The sequence below is a fragment of the Triplophysa rosa genome, linkage group LG23 (assembly GCF_024868665.1).
Source record: "Triplophysa rosa linkage group LG23, Trosa_1v2, whole genome shotgun sequence".
In the NCBI taxonomy this organism is placed as follows: domain Eukaryota; kingdom Metazoa; phylum Chordata; class Actinopteri; order Cypriniformes; family Nemacheilidae; genus Triplophysa; species Triplophysa rosa.
Window position 1 is genome coordinate 17,783,398 of NC_079912.1, and position 24,257 is coordinate 17,807,654.

At 40.7% G+C, this 24,257-nt stretch overlaps 3 protein-coding genes across 3 annotated transcripts in view; 1 reads left to right on the plus strand and 2 right to left on the minus strand.

Annotated features, from left to right (window-relative positions):
- Nucleotides 1-27: 27 nt before the first annotated feature.
- hgd (homogentisate 1,2-dioxygenase) lies at nt 28-4,497 on the minus strand. Its single transcript, XM_057322822.1, has 14 exons — nt 4,237-4,497; nt 3,385-3,456; nt 3,216-3,304; nt 3,032-3,137; nt 2,891-2,950; nt 2,720-2,811; nt 2,583-2,617; nt 2,398-2,477; nt 2,141-2,240; nt 1,934-2,058; nt 876-980; nt 674-800; nt 412-593; nt 28-329 (listed from the first exon to the last, which is right to left on the minus strand). The coding sequence occupies exons 1-14, from the start codon at nt 4,249-4,251 to the stop codon at nt 186-188; spliced, it is 1,332 nt and encodes a 443-aa protein (XP_057178805.1). The 5' UTR covers nt 4,252-4,497; the 3' UTR covers nt 28-185.
- A 7,203-nt stretch (nt 4,498-11,700) lies between these two features.
- arxa (aristaless related homeobox a) lies at nt 11,701-18,357 on the plus strand. The gene is made up of 5 exons (XM_057322726.1): nt 11,701-12,113; nt 12,516-13,065; nt 14,695-14,740; nt 16,131-16,453; nt 16,594-18,357. The coding sequence occupies exons 1-5, from the start codon at nt 11,930-11,932 to the stop codon at nt 16,847-16,849; spliced, it is 1,359 nt and encodes a 452-aa protein (XP_057178709.1). The 5' UTR covers nt 11,701-11,929; the 3' UTR covers nt 16,850-18,357.
- A 2,217-nt stretch (nt 18,358-20,574) lies between these two features.
- The window catches only part of pola1 (polymerase (DNA directed), alpha 1), a 46,212-nt gene continuing 42,529 nt past the window's right edge, over nt 20,575-24,257 (minus strand). Inside the window, exon 37 of the mRNA XM_057322961.1 lies at nt 20,575-21,467. Within this exon, the coding sequence (XP_057178944.1) occupies nt 21,328-21,467 (140 nt within the window). The 3' untranslated portion in view covers nt 20,575-21,327. The remainder of the gene's footprint in view (nt 21,468-24,257) is intronic.

Consider the following 24,257-nt stretch of genomic DNA (forward strand, 5'->3'; position numbering starts at 1 on the left):
AAAGAGAACCCAGTCTGTTATGTTTGGTAATTTATTTATTTATTTGGTTATTTTTCATTGTAACAAGATATATCTTTTTTTCTGTTATCTAAACATTTCTCATTTCTTTCTCTTTCTATTAAGAACCGATTCATTTTTCACAGATTTATATCTTGTGACACTGAAAGTGATTAACCTTTCATTTTTTATTTGCTGCTTGGTTTCCATTTTGGATCGAAGTGACTCTTTAAGCTCTCCCAACATTTGTAATAATTCTTATCCAAACGTTGACATGTTTCAAGTCCCCATTTAGTCACAGCCATACTGAAGGACGACTCAAACATGAATGCCTGTGAGAGAGAGGGTAGGTTAGGATACATTTATGCTTTAAATTCATGTGTCGTGATGCATTAAATATAATATAAACGTCACCATAGTGCCCGCTGCAACTCTCTCTGGTTTTAGAACAACTGTGCTGTTCTTCTCAAAACAGTCAGCATCAGGCCCATGAGGAGTCATTATGCTGTGCAGACTGCCGCCTCCAGGTTGGAAACCTTCTTCCTTTGCTTCGTAGTGACCCTTGATCAATCCCATGAACTCACTCATGCAGTTCCCTTTTAGCACAGACAGAGGTCGCTCTTTAACAACTCTTGACTTGGTTTCAAGAGAAGCCTGTTCAAGGACATGCACTTACTGTGGTAATAAGGGGGCCTAAAGGTATGGTCAGCCACACCCCAGCGAGGAGGAAAGATGACAAAATCTGCAATGGCAACACCTGGTCTCGTGGACTTTGCTGTCAGTACAGTGAAAATCGATGGATCCTGAAATGAAATCACAAAATGTTGATTCGCGGAACACGAAAGATATCAAAGTAAGCAAAACTGAAAAACACTCACTGCATGATCAAATGCTACACCGTTGATAACCATGAAGTTCTCCAGGTTGTATTTGTAGGGTGTGTAGTTTCCGTGCCATGCCACTACATTAAATGGCGAAAAATCCTGTTGGAACAAGTTTGAATGAAAATAAATAAATATGGGTATTCCACAATGCAGCACATTATAAATCGCTGTAGACATGAAGTATACAATCAATAGTAATAAGTCAAACTCAAAACACTAAGATGTCTATTCAATATCCTCAATACAGCTTTTAAACTTTATTTTTGTTTTCAGTACTTGTTAAAATCTCCAATTTTATAGAGACATCAGTTGATAATGTTGCACTTGCAGCAAAGAGATTTTGAATGCTTGCTGCAAAATCAATATAATTCATTACAGCAGAGACTGCCTGCTGTCCTGACCCTCATGATCCCCCAGTTGTTTCAACCCACCCACTCGCACAAACACACGCATCAGTCACAGCTCTTCACACAAACATTACTATTTTTACAGTTACGTTCACACTCACAAAGATGCAATTCATGTACCCTGGGGTTTCTGGGACCCCCAGGTTTGTAATCTCCTCACAAACATTACAGTCCTCAAGAATAACTCGACCAGACTCGATTAAGATGAAGAAATAACACGTGTACACACAAAACACAAACATATTTTCCTAGTCAAGCAAATAATAAGTTAATTGAGCAATTTAAGCACTCAGCGTGACGACAAAAACATCAGGATAAGGCTGTACCATCTCCTTCAAAATATAGACCATAGACCTCGTCAATTTAGGAGCATGCGGATGGTGTGAAGAGAGCAAGACACAGATGTCTTTTTCACCATTTTTCTTCCTTTTAACAAGTAACACCACCTTTATAAAGTGTGGCTTGTGATGCTCATATGTTTTATAGCTGTTGTCAGCTCATAAGTCTTATTTTCCTCTGACATCTATAAGAAGTCAATCCAATTATTCACCGGACAGGACACAAACATAGGGAAACAAGTTGAGTGCCAAATTAATACATAGATTTCTAAATGTAACATCTGGTCATTTTTAGGGTTTTTTGTACCTGTTGACAGGAGAAGAACTTCCCCTGGTACTTGTTGACGATGGTGTAACCGGTGGCCACAGTGCGATCCTCATACCAAGCCACAGGCGTTTGGAAGTCCCTGGGGTTAGCAAGTCCATTAGCCCCTGAAATATCACCAAATAAATGGTCATTTTTTAAAAAACAATTCAAGAAGACATTGTGTTGGTATCATATCCCAAAACGCACCAATAGGACCCAAATCTGGGAGTTCAAAATGGGCTCCAAAGACCTCCAGAATGTATCCCCTGGTCTCTCCAAACACATCCACACTGAAACGCATCCCTTGCTGGAAAACAAAAAGTGCAAGACTAAAGAGAAGAAAATCGCAGGGAAAATCATTGGTTTTCATTTTTATATTGTTTGTAAGAATGTTCCAAAAATGAATATGACTAATGCATAAATATCAAAGTAACTTGAGTGATACAGGAACATCAGCGAAACACCTGAATGACACAAATCTCAGTGGGCTCCACCATCATCTTTCCAAATTCCGTAGTAATCAGGATTTCACCTCGTTGAGGAACTGAAAAGCAGGTTTCACAGTAAAACAGTTTGATCAGATGCACAACAGAATCATCAAGAAGGTAAATGAATTCCGTATGAATGTAGATGAATATAAAAATCGTACCAATAAGAAAGTCACCATCTGCATTCTGGAAACACCTATGAAAAAAATCATTTGTTCTTACTATTTCAGTTACAAGTGACGCATACTAAACCGCAAATGGTAACCAAATCAGTGGTTTGCTCTCAAATCAAACTGACTTGTCGGTCATTGATGTGTTACAGGTGTAGATGTGGATGGCGAGGCCATTACGGGATTTCGTATCTCCAGCTCCGCACACCGTGTGCAGACCCTACAAATCAAACCACTAATCGTTATTTACACACACAGCAATCAATCACAATTCATACGGTAAGTACAAGTAAACGTACCGATATGAAATCCACTTTTTTTTCTGATGTTTTGGGGATGTTAAACGGCATCCACCGAAGCTGTTGAAAATGTGCAAATATGTTAATTGTTCATCTGAAACAATAGCCTTTAGTTTTGTGTGATGTAGACTCATATGTTACCTGGTTAGGGTCAGGCTCCACTTCATTCCAGTTCTCTGTAAGATCTCCACAGCTCACTGCCGTGAAGGGCTTGTGGCGCACAGAAGGTAAAATGCGATACAGCCAGCTATAAAAAAAAAACAGGTTTCCAGATGTAACAGATTTGAATTTGATTTGACATGAATCTATTACACATTTAGCCTACCTTCTTTTGTTGGTGGACCGTGGGCAAGTGAAGGCAGATCCAGAGAGTTGCTCAGCATAGAGGCCATATGGACACACTTGTGGATTGTTCTAAAAGACAATAAAAAAATCTAAATTCAGCATTTATAAATAATACAAATGTTAAATTGATACAATAGGTTTCGGTATACCTGTCCCTCAGGTAAAGATCCCGGACAGCGAGGGTCCTCAGAGGCAAACTCATTGCCAAAACCACTCATGTACTAAAACACAGACATAAAATATTGTATTTCAGTATTAACTTGTAAATGGTTAAGTGTCATTTCATCTTATAATGGTTTAAGCTATTTTTACACGTAAAGAAAGTCAAAGGATATCGCAAAACACAAAACTGTTATTTATGACCATCTCAGTATCACTGAGTGGGCAGCAATCCAACAAATGCGCTTAGTCATCGTGCGTCTGCATGTGTAGGCTACATAGGTTTACGCCCCCTCAACAAAGACCCCAAATTAAGATTGCATCATTTAGGAACATCGGATATCACCCGAATACATGACAAGAATAGCACTATCGAATAAAACTTTAAGAAATTGTTTGGAGCCATCTGTTGACAAAGCGTGCAAAAATCCTAAAGTTGTTGAGAAGTTGCATGGACTTCTATGCAGCGGAGCAGAGATCAAGCTCTTCTGGGCAGCTGCTGATTCCAGCGATCTGATTGGCTAATATGAAACGCCCCCCCAGTTTTTCCATCATAGAGATTCGCATACTTTTTAATGCAAGACGTAATAACTAAGCACAGTTCTCACAACTGAACGAACTTGTAATACGCTTCAATAAGTCGCTGTATGAAAAGTGAGTACATCACAAAAAACGTTCTTTTGCATTAGGATTTCCTTCGATTTAAGGCTAGAAAAAGCGCTTTACATATGGAACAACTTAACCATTAGAAATGTAACGTAACAATACTTAATTTTACCTCATATTATACCTAGTTTCATTTTAGGCAAGCATTCGTCTATGCGGTCCAAATGCGCACTTACCTTTAGACCAGCCATTGTGCGGTGTTTATTGATGTAGCCTAGTAATATTTAAACTTCAAAACGAGCTGCAACGAACTACAGATGAGGAATGTGCGCATTGGGTCCTTGGAGCCGCTCTTACAGATCAGCGCTCTCTTTCTGCAGAAGACCGAGGGAGGAACTTGGGTCGTATTTACGTTTTTCTCAATGTGGTTTTAATTATACGCGGCTCGTGACGCAAAGAGAGATTTGGGCAAAGTTTAGGAGGGGAGGAGAGGTATGATGTTTACTGGCGTGTACAAAGAATGACCCCTGGCATGAGAACAGCAAATGCCAATTTCGCCAAGTTCATAAAGTCCAAGAGGCCTCTCCTTTTTTCGGATTAATCGAATTCATTTGTACCACGGTTAATATGGGTTAGTATATGATTTTACTACAAATAAAATCAATTTGGTTAGGCCTGCTGTATAGCTACTGTCGTAATGATGCCAACTTAACAATACGTTTAAATCTATGCCCTGCAGTGCACCGAAGCCAAACCCGTTCAAATGCGGTTGCTGTTTTTCATCATTTAAACATAAGCGGTAGTCCAAGCCATTATGTTGGTTTGTGTCTGTAAGGTTCCACAGTATGAGACTGAACTTGGGCACCGGTCCAATTGCGCATTTATTTCTGAGAAAATGAATAGGCGTAATAAAAAACAGAAAACAATATCACGTCGAACCAATTTGCCTCTTTCATTCCGCAAACCATTTCTCTTTCTCTCGTCTTCTGGGGAGGTGATGTGTTGGTGGGATAAATGATGGCAATTCTCGTGGCGAGGCGCAAATAAAGTCAGCGCGGCAGAAGTAACTGTTCTCTAGTGAAGCGTGCAGCTGCGCGGAGACTCCCGCTGGCAGGCCGTTTAGGTGCTGTGCTCAAGACGAGAAAGACTAAAGCCGGAAAATATCTCGACCCAGTCTGCGGAAATTGATCTGCTCCTCAGGGGGAAAAATGACTGATTTTAATTTCGCCACGCCCCCCTCTCTCTTCCCTCTCCCCTTCTTAAAGTAAGCCGCGCTCTTCCACAGGCAATGGCGAGACAAAATACCTCATGATAGGTGCACAGATGAGCCAAGGCATTTTCTATAATACAGCCTTGATGTTCTTCCCCCCTGGACGAAACTACATGTTGATGGGCTTGAAATCAGTCTCCTACCTATTCGGTGCTTTACAATCACAGGATGCTGTAAATCCTGAAACTTTAGCAAAGGTGATACAAGCCAGGCAGAGACTTTAAAAGAGACCAGTCTCTCAGCGTTGAAATCTACCAACGTTACATGATAAATATGCTTAACAAGGCTCTTTATTCACACCAAATGTTGTGTCTTGATCTCTCTCACCTCCTACCGCATTTGCACCAATAGCAGTTCCACTCACTGCTGAATAGATTTGCTGCGACACCCACCGTCCCCTTTTAAAATGAAGAGCAACTGGCCTTGTTAAGGGAGTCTCTCCATCGGCTGTAATGTTATGCAAATGGTTTAATATGAAGATAAAGACTGTAGCGGCATGCCACGCTTTACCAGTTCAAGCCCTGGTGCATCCTCAGAGTCTTCACTAATGAGTAAGGGATTATTCTGGAGTCATTACACAGTGCCCTGCCTGACATCCGTCCCCTCCTCCTCCGGTTATGCCCATTAATGCACTGTACACAGACTTTAGAGATACCTTTTACCTCCAGCTCCTGCCTTTTTTACACATCAGAATGTCACTGAATAGCAAATTACATTCTCTTCCCACAGAGAAAATTGCTTTCGAATTGCTCAGTTATAAAGATTTTTTTTAGGAAGGAGGGACGAAAAACATGCGAAAGCATAATTACTTGTGTTTAAAATCTCATTGGCAGTTGTTCAGGGAATTTATTTAAGGAATTATGTGGAAATGCATCTGTGTGTGTGTGTGTGTGCGTGCGTGCGTGCGTGCGTAGATGCGTAGAAGAATTTGCACTAAAACGCACTTTTATACCAATGCATTAAGTGTAATATAACTGACACAAGAAAGCTAGGGAGCTCACCGGCTTAATGGTTCAGATGTTGTGAGATAGCATAGCACGTGTCAGCTGACCTAATATCAAAAGCCAGCAGGGATTCAGGTAATATCCGATTGATTCTCTAAGCCCCACACACGCAGTAAACTTATTATTCAAAGCTTTGCTAGTGTGGTGTCAAATGGGAAGGAAGGCCATTTGGTTTGTGAGAGAGCAAAGGAGAGAGTCCACTGTCACTCTTTGACCCTGTTAAATTCCTGCAGGGGTGAGAGTCGGCCATGACCCGAAAGACAAGAGTGAATTTACTGCTACTACTTCCTAACCACGGGGACTCCGAGCACCTAGAAATGGAGAGGTAAGAAATCCAATATAGATTGCATGGCTTCACTTGGCACCCCACCGTGCCGTTCAGAACTGCAACCCGGGATCAAAACGTTTTTGTGTCTCCCATCCAAATTGGTCTGGAGAGCTTGGGGAGCTGGCAGCTTCCCCTAATGATGCCCTCCGATGCATTCACATAAAACCCTCAGCCCTCTCCGAGTACGGTCTACAAAATTTATTTTCCACACATACAGTCGGTAGAGCACAAACAAACTAAAATATCCCCTTTTATCCCTGTCAGCAACCCTTGATTGGAAGTCTCCAATCTGTAGCTACGGGGAAGCAAAACAAACATAACTATGGGAGCTAGCATCCTGAAGGAGAAAAAGAAAGAGGAGAATAGAATAACTGGCCTCGTGCGGAGGCAGAAACTGGACCGAACCGAAGGAGAGCTGTCACAGCGGCCATTACAGTCGCAGCTGAACTCCAGAGAAACCATCTCAGCGCTACGCAGGAAGCTAATTTAATTTGAGATGAAGTCTCTGATGAACTGCTGGGGATTATCCCTTATGAGTATCCACAGACCTCATTAACAATAAGACAAGGCATTACGTTTGTGCTTTATCAACATCTCCTGGGCCACACAGAATTAATGGAGATCATTTAAATTTGGGGTTAACAGCAGTTTGGTTTTAAGTGTCTGATGCTTAAAAAGTCCACTAGATGTCACCAGAACCAATACAACGTGATTGGGGTTGATACTGAAAACAAAACAATTGAACCATGTCATAAAAGTAGACGTACGACTATAATCTACTTTAGTGTATATTTATTCATAATCTTAAAACCAGAAAAATAGTTAGGCTACACATAGGCTATCTGATTATTTGACAACATGTTTATAAACACATACGCCTGCCCGACCAAGATTCAAGTTCTCTTGTTTTTATATACGTTTCAAATGTGTAACATATTTTTCTTCCTTCCTTCTCCCTCCTTCTGTGATATTCTTGGGCTCAGCGAAAGACACGGAAATTATTTCCTTCCAAAGAAAATCTCTTGATTGCTTCTTTTATGCGAATGTCTAAATGTCATTTATTTCCTTGTATCGTTTTTCAAAATTTACATAAAACTCAGACAAGGTCAGATAGCAGCTAAGTCCCTAATTTTCTCTAATCAACTTTCATTTGCATGGCGATATTCGCGCGCGTTATTGACGCTAACTGAATAAATGGACTTCTTCAAACTCAAGGGGAGAGGTTTTGATAAGCTCATGGGAGAAGAAGAATAATTTGCATGTATTACTTTGATTAACTTAATAAAGGATTGTCATTCTTGAATTTAGACATTCATATTCCTTCCAAGAAGCAATCAATAAAGGGCAAGAGCGCCTCTTTAGATCATCAGCGCGCACGAACCCTCTTCCCAAGCAAAACACCGAAATCAAATAAATAAATGCTAAGTCCAGCAGCGGCTCCGTGCACCTCTTCAGGCCTAAACGATAATAAGCGAGCAGACGCAAAATTGTTCCAACTCATATGTGTGACCTTTCACCAGAATGCATTATTAAAAAATCCATTCCACGCTTCACGTTCCACAAATCGATAAGAATGCCGAGGAGACCTCACTATCTCCCCTAATCTACAAAAAATGACATACTGTCTTGAAATGATGCGCAAAAATAGAAAAACTTTAATAAAACTTCCAAATGAGGCCAGACAGCAGCAGTCGAATGATTTCTACGGGGAAAAAATCGTCCTTATTCGGTTTAGTGAGTCACATTCAAAAAAAGATAAAGAAAATTGTTCGTCTGCACAACAGTGATTTAGCATTTTTGTTTCATTTTACACTTTAAATTGCCAGAATTCCAACTACTGGCGAATATCGAATAAAGGAAGCACGCAAAATAAATGTGTTAGCTAAATGCATCTTAAAAAAAGTCTGCAAAATTCTTGTGAATGTTTAGACAGATTTTAAAGCGCAAAACATTTATTCAAGACCCCATCAAGAAATGGTTTCTTGCCTTTTTAAATGCACACTTTCATTTATCTACACTTCTCAGTTTGCTAGCATTCATAATATGAGCCTTAAAAACGCCTAAAAAACAATCATTTAATTGGGAGCACATCCAGAACCAAGCAGGATTAAATCATTGGATTAAATCAAATCAATTTCTTGACCATGTCTTTGGTTCATGCTTTTTATCTGCTTTTAGGTCACTTGAGACAATAGGCCCTTTAGAGACGGAGAAAGCAAGCAGACAAACTACACTTGAGTCAGCTGCATAATGGACCTTTTACTGGTGCAGACTCAATTCGGCCCCAGTTTCAATACTGGAATAATTTACCAGTGTTATCACTCCATCCTCTCATGTCTATATTGTCAGACCTCACCATGTCCACTCCATGGTCAACACATCATTCTCTTGATTCATTTTGCCCTCACAAAATTCACAAATTCCACAAGATCTGGTTGTGCCAATAGACCTGGGAATAACAGTAACACTGAATAACTGATGTTAATAAATGTGGTTTTAAACCTGGATTGCCACTGCACGCCTGACACGCAAATGTGCTAGTGTTTGACAATAGCCACAGCTCCTAATTCTTGAAGTGAGAGCATTCAACCAGCACACAAGCATCTTTCTGGAACACAACCAAACAAACAATAATGATTTGGCACCCAAGCAATAAAACAATTGTAATCCTAGTCATTTGTGTCTTTAGGGACAGGATAATCTTTGGTTAAAATGTTTGAGTTGTCTTTTCTCTTCCTCCTTCTCTCTCCCTCTTTTTAAATAAATTCAAATTATCGAGTCAGATGAACGAAATTAGAGTCCTTTTGTTTTTATTAGTGCGTATTACCGTTGAAAATTACAGATGATCGTTGCGTTCGGGTTTGCTATTGTTGTTCCGATCATCGACTGTCATTCCAAACTTAAGCTAACAAAGTCATTAAATTGACTCTCTCGCGCTCTCATTATGCGTGGTGTTAATAACCACTAATTAACTTTGCTTACGCGCGCGTCTGAGAGCACGTCTTTTTGTTCGCCCTTTCAAGCAGAGCAGCATCCAATTAAGTCACAGCAACAGGAACGAAGACACGCCACCTCTGGAGCACCACTGTCATGAATGTGGCTTCTATATTCAACACTGAGCCCGACAACCATATAAGGCTACCTCTTAACCTACTAATTCATTATCTGAATTTGCAGCTAATTTGAATTTGCAGCATGGTTTTTAATGTGGTCTGAGGTCATACGATGTGAATCGATTGAAACGGAAATGGATGAATAGATGGATAGATTGAAATCACTAAAATGAGAATTAAGAAAACCGTCTCCATAAATAATTTAACATCCTGTAGGCTGCAGTTCTCGTTTAGTTGAACTTTACGCACGTCTTTTGGACGGCTGTTGTTAACACCAGGAGATGGCGCTGCTTGAAAACACGGGAGGGATGAAGGCTACACAAGAGATTAAGACACGCACCGAGACGCAGTTTTTGACTGGTGTAACGATGTAAGGTGTCACCCACTGTTACTTACAGTTTCAGAAAAGCTTCTCGTTATCGGAACAGGGGGTGGTTTGCATGCGCCTAGCCAAACCCAACGGATTACGGGCCATGTAAACCCTGCAAAACAGAAGACGATTGTAGAAATTATCAAGTTAGGCTGTTGTGAAAATATGACACACTGTGGTATCGGGTAATAGAGGAGCGTGAAACTGACTGGCACCCACTAACAGCTTGCCTGCCCGCACGTAGAGCGCTAAATAGACTCAGGACTGAATATGGGAAAATTGCGCATTTTTTTTCAAATGCGTGCGTGTAATTAGTGCATTTAAACAAAGCGCGGATGTCCTGCTGGCTGTAATAGTCCCTGACATTTCTTTTCTTGGGTTAATAACAGTGCGCGTTTAAATGAATCAAATTGTGCCCCCAAATTACATAGCGACTTTAAATACCCGTCTGCATTACGCGGCTGTTTGGAGCGAGGAAAAACGTCTTATATTGTTATTATTGTGTTCTGTTGATCTGCTCGTGGTTGGTGCTGAAGTTTCAGGAAAGAAATAATTTGTCGTAATTGGCAAGAAGGCGAAAGCCCTGTTCAAATTATTTTCCACGTTTATTTATTGTTGTTTATGAAGAGTGTTGCAGCTAAACCCAGTTTTACCTCACATTGCGCAGTCCGAAAATGTATACGCTATATAAACTTTTACAAATAGTTTCATATACACACACAGTTCCACATACATGTTCAGGACCCTGGTCTTAGTACCACTACAAAGTGTAATTTACAAAGAGAGAATAAATTGCTGCTTAGTTGCAAGTTTGAGATTGAATTGTGAAAATGATTCTTTTAACATTGATGGGTCTGAGCTGTGGGGGTCATGCCATCCGCTGCAGGTTAAATAGACTTTCATTTAAAATTACATTCTCAATCTTTCTCTCCAGTTTTCTGGAGTCCAGTTGCCTGCAGTATGGCTCTCAGCGGCCTATTACCACCACCCTCACTTTTGAAGTCAATCATCTATGGCTATCTGATCGCCTCACTCTGAGAGGACAGGCAATTAGACTAGGTGTGTGTGGATATGTGTGTACGCACTAGATGACTAGATGACCATGATTCAAATAAATGGCTTGTGTCTTCCTTTATAAAATGTGAAAGTGGTATGGCATGAAGAGTATGAAAGAGTAAAATGCATTTTTAAGACGATTCTCAGATAAACTTATAGAGGAATATGTATAGCCTTATATATCTTTGGGTATTTTACACTGACTAACTTTATACTGGAGAATTTTCAGAAAAAAATAGCAGGAAAAAAATGAGAACAGCATTAACAGCAACATCAATGACAACTATAATAACACCCTAAATATATATTAAAATAACATTTATTATTAATATTAATCATTTCGTTATCGTTCATAAAAATCAACAAGGTCAGAAAAGTCGTTTACTAGTATTCATAAAATTGTTCTCCTAAATGGTTTTTATACTTCAAGGAAGATCAGTAGATTTCTTTTCAGAGGTTGTATTTTTCAAAAATATATTTAGTCTGTTTTATCTCGTTTTAATCTAAATGCGGAGGTGTTCATCCAGTAGCCTAAGTAATCCATTACAAGATTCGCTCAGTTCATACCGTTTAACTTTAATAGAAAAATATATAAAGATCCCCCTTGTTCCCTTGGGAGCCAATCAGATTTGCGTTACACGTCAATGCAACAGAATGGAGTGCGGAGCTACTGCGGATCGGTGCATATGGCATTAGCGGCAAGGCTGAGATAGGCAAGAGAGACATTTCAGATATAGTGCGAGAGAGCACCAGTCACCTACTCGAGCAAAACCTTTGGCGATACAAATATGAGTAGTCAGTACGACGACGATAGCCGCGACCGAAGTGAATGTAAAAGCAAGTCGCCCACCGTGCTTTCCTCTTACTGCATAGACAGTATACTGGGCAGAAGAAGCCCGTGCAAAGTCAGACAACTCGGAGCGCAAAGTTTGGCAGCACCCGTCAGAGCGGACCACAACCAGTCAACTGAAGGTACGTTTTTACAGACGCTTCAGCGTTATTTATTTTTCATTTGTCGCGTTTTTAGCAAACATGGCGTACAGTTAAATGATTTAATGCGCATTTTACAGTATAGTTGGAAATGCGTCCGGAAATAGTGTCTTGCTCACACACAACACTCCCTTGGAGGGCAGTTGGGGTGTGAAGATAAAGTCATGAAAGTTTTGAGCTCTCGCGGTGTAATGTAAGGAAAAATAAAATAAAAATAGATATTCAGGCTTTGAAATGCTGAATATCGTGTATTATTTAAGTGCATGGACAGGAATATATAGTTTTGAAGGCGTGCATTTAATGTTTTGCTAATGCATAGAGCTTAGTTGGATTCAAAATATTTTTTATAACTGTAATATTGAGTTCCTTCGTTTTTGTTTCTAGTTACCTCTAAAGAGAACTCTTTCGATTCGGACATGCACCTGCCACCCAAACTGCGCCGGCTCCACGGCCCTGGAGGGAAGTACCTAGACGCCGGGAGGGGGTTTCACGAGCACCTTGAGAAGGGTGAAAGGGAAAGATTGCTGGACCAAGCCTGTGAAAGCCTCAAAATCAGCCAGGCACCACAAGTCAGCATCAGCCGCAATAAGTCATATAGGGAAAATGCGTCCTTCAGCCAGGCAGATGAAGGCCAGAGCCCCGAGCACACAGCCCAGGAGCTGGTTGAACTCAGCACTCTGAAGTTTGAAGAGGATGTTGTCAAAGAGGAGGCGTGCGGAGACGCCAGTCTGTCTCCTAAGGATGAAGAGAGTATGCACAACGATGGGGATGTAAAAGATGGAGAGGACAGTGTGTGTCTGTCTGCCGGCAGCGACTCGGAAGAAGGGATGCTTAAACGAAAGCAGAGAAGATACAGGACTACCTTCACCAGCTATCAGCTGGAGGAGCTGGAGAGGGCCTTCCAGAAAACACACTACCCTGATGTGTTCACCAGGTATATTGTACAGGGTTATGTAACAAAATGTAATGGAAAAATGTCAAAATGTCTATGGTAAAAACAAACGGACAGTGCATATCTTAGAACAGCATTCTTCAAAATATCATTAGCACAAATGTATATTATTTAAATATAAATGTCCTAAATAAGACCATTCTATACCTTGGATATCTAAAATTGAAGATTTACCCCATATATAATATTAATTAATAATCTATTTACATTTAGAAATGTTAATGAATTTTGTTAACAAACGTAACGTAAAATTACTAACAAAATTACTACATTACTAGTAGAAATATTTAAACACCTTAAATTACAAATTGTCAATTAAGTAGGCCTATTTTTAATATTATGTGAATTATGTAGGCTATAATAAAATATTTGTAAATAAAAAACATACATACAAAATATATTTAAAATGTATTTAAAAATAAGACTGAAATTCAGCACAATTTAATACATCCAAACTGATTCCAAACCTGCGTATAGAAAATTGTTGATTTATATGTATAAATTAAAGGTACATTTATTCATACATTTACGTATTTTCTGATGAGGTTTCGATGCATTTCAGCAACACAATTGCACAGATTCGGTGCAATAGATATCTCAAGATTCAATACTCATTTAAATGCATAAGCACTCGTTTTATGTCCCGCTCTGTTTTTAGTTTTTAGACTGATGCTCAGCATTATTCTAGATAGATAATACAGCTGACTTTGTAAGCTAATTATATAAGCATTTTTTTTTTACCGTCAAAGGAAATATAATTGCCTTTATTATGGCCAGAATGTATAAAGAAATAATTAGCCTATATCATTAAATATATATATTTTTGTAAAGCCGTTTCGGGTAGATTAATTCTGATTGTCAGTATGAAAAAGCTTATATCCGCCCATGAAAGAGTGGAATAGAGACACTATTTTTAAATCGTTATAAAATGTTATAACTAGAAATAGCCAGGCTTAAAATCATAAAAAATTAGGGCGTATTTATGTTATGCATATAGAATTTTATTTAGTTTAAAAATAATAAAAGAACACTGCTACACAATTACTTATGCACTTGTTGATAAACATCGAAAAAAACATTGTTATGGTATATTGAGCTCGTGTTATAATTGATCATTTCTGTGCCTTGAAAATGTCTGAAAGACAAACAATCAATATGGCATACAACTATTAAATATAAGAAGAAGAACTTATCTGACAAACATCGGTCTGCCTAATAACAGACCATAATAACACACAAATGTATACGAGGACCGTTTTTCTTTAACCAAAAATGTCGTTGTTGATCATGAAATATCGATGTTTTTATTGATGTGGCTCATTCCAGAGACAGACAATTGTCCTAAATTTAGCCAGGTATATTTTCAGTAAATGCTCAATTGTCATATAATAGTCTGGATGCCATTATTTCCATCATTATGTCGTTACAGTGCACTAAAGCCTCGCCCAAAGAAGCGACCCATTATGAAAAATGTACAAGTTATCCGTTCGATTCTCATCAGCACCAAATTGCTTTCACAGGTTCTTTACGATTTAGGCAAAATTGTTTTCTTACTGTATGTGGAAAAAACCTCTTGCTCACATTTTGGTAATCTATTATTTTCTGTTTCAGAGAGGAGCTGGCGATGAGACTGGATCTGACAGAAGCTCGCGTACAAGTAAGTGCTCTACTCTGTGACCTTTCTCGTTATCAAAAAAATATTTACAATTTATTAATACGGTTTTTTTTATTTCAAAGTGATTTAAATAACAGTAAATTGGCATAAAAATGGTTTATATGGTCGGCTACGGCAACCTGTCAATATTTTGAAGGTAAAGATTAACCAAATGATGTGGGCATACGAATTCTCCAAATTTGCTACTTACTGTAGCCTATAGACGTTAAGACAATATACCTAATGGTCTACGTTTAATTTCATTTTAAAGTGACTATCGTAAAGTTGGTTAAATGACCCTGCGCGTCACGGCAAGGTCTTTCCTGTTATCGAAAGTTATTATACACAATAGAGCGAACATTTTAGCGGCAATTACACAGACGCCCCTGATTCATAAAAGCGCACTTAGCGAGAGAGCAAACACTGCTATTCCAGGGAGAAAATGGTGTTTGAATTCTCATCGCCGGCGAGGGGGAGAGGGAGGGGTGGGAGGATAATGCTATTTGATTTCCCATTTTGTGATTGCAATAGACCGGCATTGATCCGATGCTTTGCACTTGGAACGAGTGAGAGACTATTAAGGGTGTTTGCCACCCCTCCTTTCTCTATTCAAAGCGTGGCTCGCATGTTCAAGCCCAACTCTTATAACCAAAGAGACAGTGCAAACACGAGGAAGCTAGGGTTATTGCCTGTGTAAAACAACAGATGTCAATTTGGAGATGTGGGAGAACAAATCACTTAACAGGCACGATCAGGAGGTGATAAAGCTAATAAATTCCCCAGGGGCCGTGTAATGCAAAACAGCTTTGAGGGGCCAAGGTCCCTGTTGGTTCTTCTGTTGACACTTTACTTCATTATTAGCCCTGGTGTGCAGGTCGTGTTCCTATGGCAAACCCTGGCGGAGTTTAGCTGGATAGAAGGGGGATCGTGGGAAAGTTAAATACCCTTTTGAGGCAACTTACATTTAGAGGAATTTAATTTAAAGTGCATTAATTGTTATTGGATGCTGTTCAGCTGTTAGTTCGACATCTTTTGTTAACACTGCTGTTCATTACAACGCTCCACCCTGTTTTTTGGTTCCTCCGAACTAGGTTTTAATTAGCAAAGTTAGGGTAACAGACCGTAAGTTTGGGGCCATGTAATTACCCTTGACTTCCAGCCTATTTGTCACTTCATTAAAGCGAAGCAAATATTGCACATGAACAGAAGCGACAAGCTCATGCTTAAACGACCATGCAGATTGTCGGGTGGAATATTAACGGGGCGTTTCAGAAATGCATGGAGACGGTTTTCAACTTCTCAAGGCCAACACTTCACAGAAGCAATGCTTATAAGCATTCCCCTGAATTTCTCGAAAATTCCTTCCTTTTAATGAGGCTTTTGTCCCAATTAGGTTTGGTTTCAAAACCGAAGGGCAAAGTGGAGGAAACGCGAAAAAGCGGGCGTCCAGGCTCACCCAACGGGCCTTCCTTTTCCCGGGTCACTGGCGGCTCACCCCCTGAGTCACTACCTGGAAGGAGGGCCTTTCCCACCTCACCCTCACCCTGCTCTGGAATCAGCATGGACCGCAGCAGCTGCAGCCGCTGCTGCATTCCCGGGTCTGGCCCCACCCCCCAACAGCTCCGCCCTTCCTCCTGCCACACCCCTCGGACTAGGAACCTTCCTAGGCACAGCAATGTTCAGGCATCCAGCCTTTATCGGTCCCCATTTTGGGAGGTAAAAACAACTTGCTATTACAATACAGGTCAAATATTTTATATATTACATTTAAAATATAAATATATTTTTACCCTTGGCCTGTGTGGTGGTGAACTAAGAGTGCACAGCATCACAGAAACTCTCTCTTCACTCTTCAGACTCTTCTCAAGTATGGGTCCTCTCACCAGTGCTTCCACAGCCGCAGCCCTATTGCGCCAAACTGCAGCGCCAGTGGAGAGTCCGGTGCAGCCACCGGCAACCCTTTCAGAACCTTCTTCCTCCTCATCCTCCACGGCTGCTGACCGCAGGGCATCCAGCATCGCAGCTCTGCGTCTCAAAGCAAAGGAACATTCGGCCCAGTTGACCCAGCTTAACATTCTGCCATCCAGCACTGCAGGGAAGGAAGTCTGCTGATCCTTCTCCTTAAAAACAAGATGTTTAAGAAACCATCTCGACTAAAAGCACGACCAAATTCATATAGCACTAGCACATTGGAGACCCTTCCGACACTGGAGTCGCCTCATTTTCACAGCACCTCCCAATGGACATCATCACCAAAAATCACACTAACATGCAAAACCTTTTTTAAAGCTCGTAATACTCATGAGTTTCTGAGTGTAATGTAGGAATTTTAGAGGGCAAGTTAGGGAGACTGCGTGGTCCAGTTTCTTGGGTCAGGAGGAAGCGGGATAAATTTACACAGAGAAGCATCATTGGAGCTACACTGCAATACACACAGAACTCATGATCTCCTCCTAGTTTTCTCTCAGTGCTGAAGACAGATGAGTCAATATGCCAAAGGGAACTGCCACAACCTGCGACCCGAAACTGACTTTTACTAATCCTGAAACACATGCATTCACTCATTGTTGGCCTCAATATTAGCAAATCGAATTCCTGATGATTCAGCTTTACTTTTTGTTTTGAATTTCTTATGTTTAATATGATATTATAGGTGAAAATAATGAAAAAAGAAATCGTTTGTTTTAAAGTATGAACAATGTGAAAATTTTAAACTTGTTTACTGATCGGTTATGGTTATCTTGTATATACAGCTATGTTTAAAAAAGAATGAAAGGGGGGAGAAATGACAACTAAATAATAGTTTATTTCGAAACATGTGTAGTACTGTAGGAATGGTTTCGAGTAGACTCATCCTCTGTGGGTTTGATTTTGAAAACTTTAGATTTTTAGATGATTATTTATGTCTACCCGGTAGAGAGCTTGAAATCCAGGCCGGGAAGTTTTGCTATTCGGTGAGTTTCCCTGTCGCGCGCAGAGACCAGTTAAGACAGAATAAAAGAAACTGGTGAAACTTAAACCTCCTGTATTATTTATACAACAGATAATGCGAATTGAAAAAGGGGGAAATGCATTTTTGAAGGTAAAGCCAACTGACAAATTATTCAGCAATTCATTTCGAGAAATGACTCTTCTTGAAAACTTTAACTAAAAAATGTAAATTGGTATTCTTTAAAATGGTAACTACATGTTCTACACAAAGCTGTTTTAAAATTGAATTAACTCAATATTTAGATTTTCAACAACAGACATTTATTTTGGTGAAATGACATGTCCAAAAAAGATTCGGCGATCACGCATTGTGAGCGTTCATTTATAATAATTGATCAAATCAACATTTTTTCCAAACCAAAGCACATCTATTAACTATGGCATTTTTATTATGTAGCAAATTATGTCTTAAATGGCCAAATATTCAATGGGGAGTCCGGAGTTCCTAATAAGGAACTATTTAAAGTGGTCACTTAAAACGTGAATCAATTAACATGGCTATTTAGTGAGTGTGATGGAATCACACAATGAAGTATAGGCTAAACAGTTTTGTTGTGGTAGGAATATTTTTTGCATGAGCTGAAATAAATGTAGGCCTAAAATGATTTTTAAAAATTCATATTAAACATAAGGAAAACATTGTGTCGTATTTAATCAGTTATTGGGGCAAAATCCGCCTCTCGCAAAACTCGACAAAAAAATCGTCGGTTTGCAATTACTCGGCAATTTCATCTGTCTGTTAACAAAACAGGCCCTACAACTTGTAGAGGCGCTTGGACGCAACATCTGTAAATGCCCAACAACTCCCCGAAGTCCCTTTCTCATTAATGAAGTAACAACCAGTTTATCAAAAAGTCTTTCTTTCGGATTCCTTCTTTAATTCTCCAAATCCCTCTCCGTTGGATCTCACGCGAGAAGCGATGCCATTACCGCAATCAATGCGCCCCATTCAAACCAAGTCATTTTCTCCCATTTGACCCGTGCATGGTGTCGAACCAAATCGCGTGAAATTACCTCCAGGATTAATTTTCTCTTTTGTCGCGCGCCGCGTTGAAAAGATTTCCTTGATTTACACGCGCTAATCCGTTTCATTATGACGCCACAAACAAGCGGGATCAGTGAAGATGGAAAAAGAGCGAAATGAAGCCGGGTAGGGAGGTGAGGGGGATCGTTGCTCCGAACAAATTCTTCGCGCGTTAAGGACCCCCTTGCAACAGGTCCATATTAAACATGTTGGCATCCCATGCGCAAAATATGTTCAAAGGAGCGTTAAGCAAAAGAAAACCAATTTTCTCTCCAGTGCCATTCCATGTGAGGTGCACGGGCTTTCTTCTCTACTTGTAGAGCGACCACTGGAGCGTACAGCCCACTTCTTGGGATTTTTATGAGATTTTCCCGAATACCTTAATCTTATTGTGAACATTATTAATGAATCGCAAACCAATTTGCTCGTAATATCTGGGGAATGCTCGGCACAATTGTAGAGGCGTTGACCTGAAGTGCCCTCTCTTTTCTTACAATTCGTGAATGAAAAACGGGCTTTGTGAAGACGTAATTTGCCTCTTTATTTGTTGAGAGTGTATACATAATTCGCTGCCCATGCAAACTCGAGAGCGCCGAAACACCCGTTTGAACTCATTACGCACGGATAAAAAACGCACGCACGACAAACCAAACTATACGTGGTTAAAAATTCACACGCATTTCCCGTGATTTTAGTTCTTCGGTTTGTACTGCGAATAATCGCGTCTCTCATCCCGACACAGCTCGATAGACCGGGGGTATAGGCGAAAGCACTAAAGGCGCTTTGATGAGCCTCTCGTCTCCCATTGGAGGCGCGGAGTAAGAGAAATCGCGGTGAAAAGGGCTGAATGGCGGGCCACTGGAACCCCGTCCCCTTTTGGTGTGCCTTAATTCCTCCGTCTCTTTTACCCTCATCCAATTAGTCCAGTGTATTAAGCGGTTTATCATCTCATAGCCTGCTATTCACGGAAACAAGAGGAGCACTTTGCAATAGGGCCGGCTTTCCTTTTGACACCCACGGGTACTTACATATTCCGCGATGCCATGAATAATAGAGAAAGAATAGGGCACTAATTCCCTCATCAAAGGGAACCTTGTCCACCGCTTTGCTCAACACCACCATTCTGGTCAAAAAGACAGGCAATAAAGCTTAGCATAACAAAAACGAATCATTCTTATTAGCTTAGTGGGGTAAATGAATGCAAAGCCTCGTCGGTATTGAGTGGCCCGGTTTGAAAACAGCCTCGGCGGGCACGACAACGCGCGTTCACGGTTAAAGGAATGTCTTATTTTGAAAGCCTCCGATCATGCAATGACTTAATCGCGACGGTGTAACATTAAGGGTCTACCTGCATCAGTTAAGTATCATACCAAACTGGAAGTAGATGTTAAGGACAAATTATATACAGGTCTATATATTTTAGTACGTTGTCAGCAAAGGCCTACGAAGCACAAAATGCTGTCTGTCATGCTGCGGACAGAAAGTAGCTCTTAAGTGTTGCGGCACTCTCCAAGGTCGGTGCCATTAGTCGCAGGCGTTTAAGGCGATTTTTTCAAGCAGGGCATTTATGGAAATTGACATCTGATGAAATGGTTTAAGACATCGCCTGACTGTCATTATAAACACATGGAATGAGCGAGTGGAGCACCGCATTCTTAAAACAGACTCGATTTAAGTGGACTAATCTCCACGCTTTCACACACGCTTGCCTTTCCATTCTCCAGGTCTTGAAAATGGAGCCTTCCATTTGGAGAAGTTAACTCGCCCTCTTCAAATGTGTAAATGTCATTTCTCCCTTCAGCCTGGTGAAATAATCAAAGAGTAAAAAATGGAAAATGAAGGTCTTATGAAATACTTTTATTGAGGTTTCATATCAAAAACAATTAAGACAATGGACGTCTAATGCGAAACACACGAGCAAAAACATTGCGAGGTTACTGAGGAACCGTCAGCTTTCAGGCACTGACACATAAAAGCAATATTGAATTGATAACAAACTGAGAAGAGTTCAAACAATAGTTCAATCCTTCAAAACTCAGCAAATCACCGACTACCTCTGTATCACTGGCTAATTGCTGTTCCATTAAAAATGAAGGGGGTAGTAGGAGTCATTACTGAACTAAGACCCCTTCAAATCGCTACGAGCCCCCCATGAACTTGCCCGTCATTACTCCTGATTGTTATCCCTAAAAACCCTGTGTGGTGGTACCGAGAAGTGGGGGGCTAGGCTGTGTTGAGAGTGTCTTTAGCCCCTTATCACGGCCATTTTACCACAGATTCATCATCGATTAGACCTGGACAAAGGCTAAATAGGATGGAACACAAGAACACAGATTACTGCAAGAGACAGGTGCTCAAGACTTGGTCATTACATGCAGATTGACTGTTGGTTCGTCACCTCTGACCTCACATCGATCCATCATACCCAAAAACGGTGCCACAGATCACAATTATAAAGAAAACGCTAGAAAACAGCATAGATTACAAAATCACAAAGTGTATTTACAACGAGGGCCAAACCAGGAAGGGAAGAGCAGGCCAGATGTGACATAAATATGATAACACGCTTTGGTCATCAGTTGAGCATTGTAAAAGCCTGGAAGAGTTTGGCGAGGTTGACCTCCGAGTATCCGCTGGTGGCAAGGGTGCTCTCGGTTACAGCCTTCAGCATTTTGTACACTTTCCTTTCTCTTTCCCAGCCATTCTTGAACATCCCTGAGGAGAAAAAAGGAGAATGCGTTAAAAATGACCAAACTGAGCCATACAAAAACGTCGTGGAAATAGTGACAGAAACTTGTGTACTGTAGCTCACCGCCACAGCGCATTTGGTTACAAATAGATTTTTATCCACGATTTATTCATCGCGAACACAAACGAACTGGCAGAAAGCAGGCCTGAAGTAGATCCATAACGAGACAAATCTGATCCAAAAAAAAGATCAGTAATGACATCGAACGATGCTCACGGACATGTGCTTGGAGAGGTCTATCAAGTATCATTTCAAATGAAAGTCTTTGAGAATCGATAAGGAACCGGCAATCCAGACAGTTTGAGGGTAGAGCAGTGGTGAGAGGGGCTAGGTGTCTTCAGAAGCTAAATAGACTCTTCTGCCAGGGGGCCACGGGGTCATGCAATCGGGTCGATATCCAAGGTCATTTATCCCATCAGGAGGGCCTTCAGTACCATAGAGACGATAGGAGTCACTAGCAAGCTAGCAGAACTGAATGAGAATTACAGACTGAATCAAAGCCTTTAACCAAAGACTTTTGTTAAAAGCAAGTCTGCAAATGGCTCCTGCGTCTGCAAAAGAAAGGAGATTTATTTCCTTTCGAGAGCATGTAAATGGCCAGGTTAGACATAGCTGACGCACGTTTACAAAATGTATAAAACAAACACATTCCTGCGCTGTTTATTAAAACAAAACGTTTTCATGTTTTAATATCAGGTAGATCACAACCTCTCATCCGAAAGACTAAGACGGCAGAAAAACTGAAGCAGGGAAGACGACCGAATCTGCTCCCCAGTGTTGTTTAGCACACACTTGGTGGTCTAGGATTCAATCACAGCCCGTCTCCATTAGCAGGTGTAGTAGAAACAGAGTCGGAGTCTCGCCCCATGGGGAAGAAAGGTCAAACACAGAAAATGGCCAAATCCAACGTCAAAAAAAGGGGGACAGTATTCCAAACACCATCCGCGGCATCGTCTACCATTATCGCATGCATTTTACCTCCAAAAAGAGAAAGAAAACAGAATACAGGCACATGGAATAGGGAGAGAGAGGAGTATTTACCTGAGGAGCGGGGATTGGGGGGGTTGAAGAAAGATGATGATGCATGATCAAGGGAAAGCAATCATGTCATCATTTTTGAAAGGTGGGAGAAAATACTTTTTTCCTCTTTCCCCTCTTTCTCTTTTTCATTCTTCTCCCTCAATCACTGTGTGCGGAATGTATAAAAGAAACCTAAGAGCCACAGAGGTTGACAGAGACCTTGCGTTCCCTCCTGGCCCGGCAGGGGTCGCGTTTAAAATAAATAGCATTTTTAAGAGCGAGGAAAGATACCGAAGGGAAGACGTGAGAAAAGAGGGGAAAAAAGGAGCAGACAGCCAAAAGAACGAGGGGAATGCGGACGGGAGGAGAAAATAGACGGAGGACGGCTAAGCCAGTCCAGAGAGAGAGAGAGACAGTGTATCAGCTTCCATGTGCTCTAACAAGGTGTAAATACAATAACAAGCATGTAATTAAGTGAGCATGATGAAGTTAATGGGGATCATACATTCCATTTGGGCTGCTTATGAATATTCTATTAGATGTTATCAGGCAGCTGGAATAGCTTTTAATTTAATCATCATTCCGAGCAGAGAAAAGTTCTTTGTGCGAGTGTAATTGCACAGAATGAATAATTGATTTGACAATCGCACCCGTGGATTTCCAGCAGCTCAAGGCAGGCAGAGCGTGGGGGAGGTGGGACGGGGAGGGCACGCGCGTCGTGCCCTGAAGAGGTTGCAGAGGAGCTCGCCTGCAAATTGAGCACTATCAGCACACAGATAAAGGACAATTTCTATTTTATCAATGCAGCGAAATTACATTACTGCCTGAACATAATCACACTGCCCACACTTAAAGAGAAGACGCGGCGGAGGGAGAGTGAATTAGAAAGAGCAAAAGATACACGGCGAGACGTGGAGAAGGAAAGGCAGAGAGAGAAATACGAAATACAAGGAGCAAAGGGGTTCGCTTAAAAGACGTTATGAATTGCTCTTCACGAAAAGAATGAAATCAGAGTTCAACGCGATTTGAAAGTCATTGATATGGGATATCTAATTTTTCCAAACTCGAGAAAAAACTGTTTTATTATGGAAGGACTCCCGCCGGGTATGAAATTGCCTCCACATTTAACTCAGTAGCTGCAATCAGGCGGAGGACTGTGGTTTACATGTAGATCAGACTTGGAGAGTCTGCATCTAAATGTCTCTCGGTTCTCGCACACACAGACGCGCTCGCACGCGGATATGCACAAAGAAAAAGCGCCCCACGCATACTGTGTGCAGACACGATGCGTGTGTGTGATATAATCCGCTTTCAGAGCTAGCGTGAACGCTGAACCGTGAACCAAGGCAGTTGGACAGCAGGATGGGAGTCAAGCGGCCACTTGGCACCAGAGACTTTATATTCATACTGCCAAAAAAAGAGACTTCAGTGGGTCAGGACAGGTATACCGCCGAGTAGAATTCCCCCCCAAAATGAAAGATTTTGAATGTTTTACTTTCCACAGTAAAGCGAACTCAGTGTGAACGCATCACTTATAGAGTATTTTAATTGTTTAGCACTGTACATTACACAGGAACACACACAGAAAAGAGTCTAAAAGGCAAATTTGTGTAAAAAAAAACAAATAGGGGTTGAATGTTCTACAAAGCCGTATATGACAAATTGTAATAATTATTTAAGCTCAACAGGTATAAAATAACACTTCAGAGCGAAAAGCACCAATTCAGAGCATCTGA

Bases quoted from the DNA above. Each gene is read 5' to 3' on its own strand.
- hgd (XM_057322822.1), bottom strand. The intron at 981-1,933 runs GTACAAAAAACC...TTGTTCCAACAG, and splicing joins AGTTCTTCTCCTGTCAACAG to GATTTTTCGCCATTTAATGT. The intron at 330-411 runs GTGACGTTTATA...TCTCTCTCACAG, and splicing joins GAGTTGCAGCGGGCACTATG to GCATTCATGTTTGAGTCGTC.
- arxa (XM_057322726.1), top strand. From the start codon at position 11,930: ATGAGTAGTCAGTACGACGACGATAGCCGCGACCGAAGTGAATGTAAA. The intron at 13,066-14,694 runs GTATATTGTACA...TTTCTGTTTCAG, and splicing joins TACCCTGATGTGTTCACCAG to AGAGGAGCTGGCGATGAGAC. The intron at 14,741-16,130 runs GTAAGTGCTCTA...TGTCCCAATTAG, and splicing joins TGACAGAAGCTCGCGTACAA to GTTTGGTTTCAAAACCGAAG.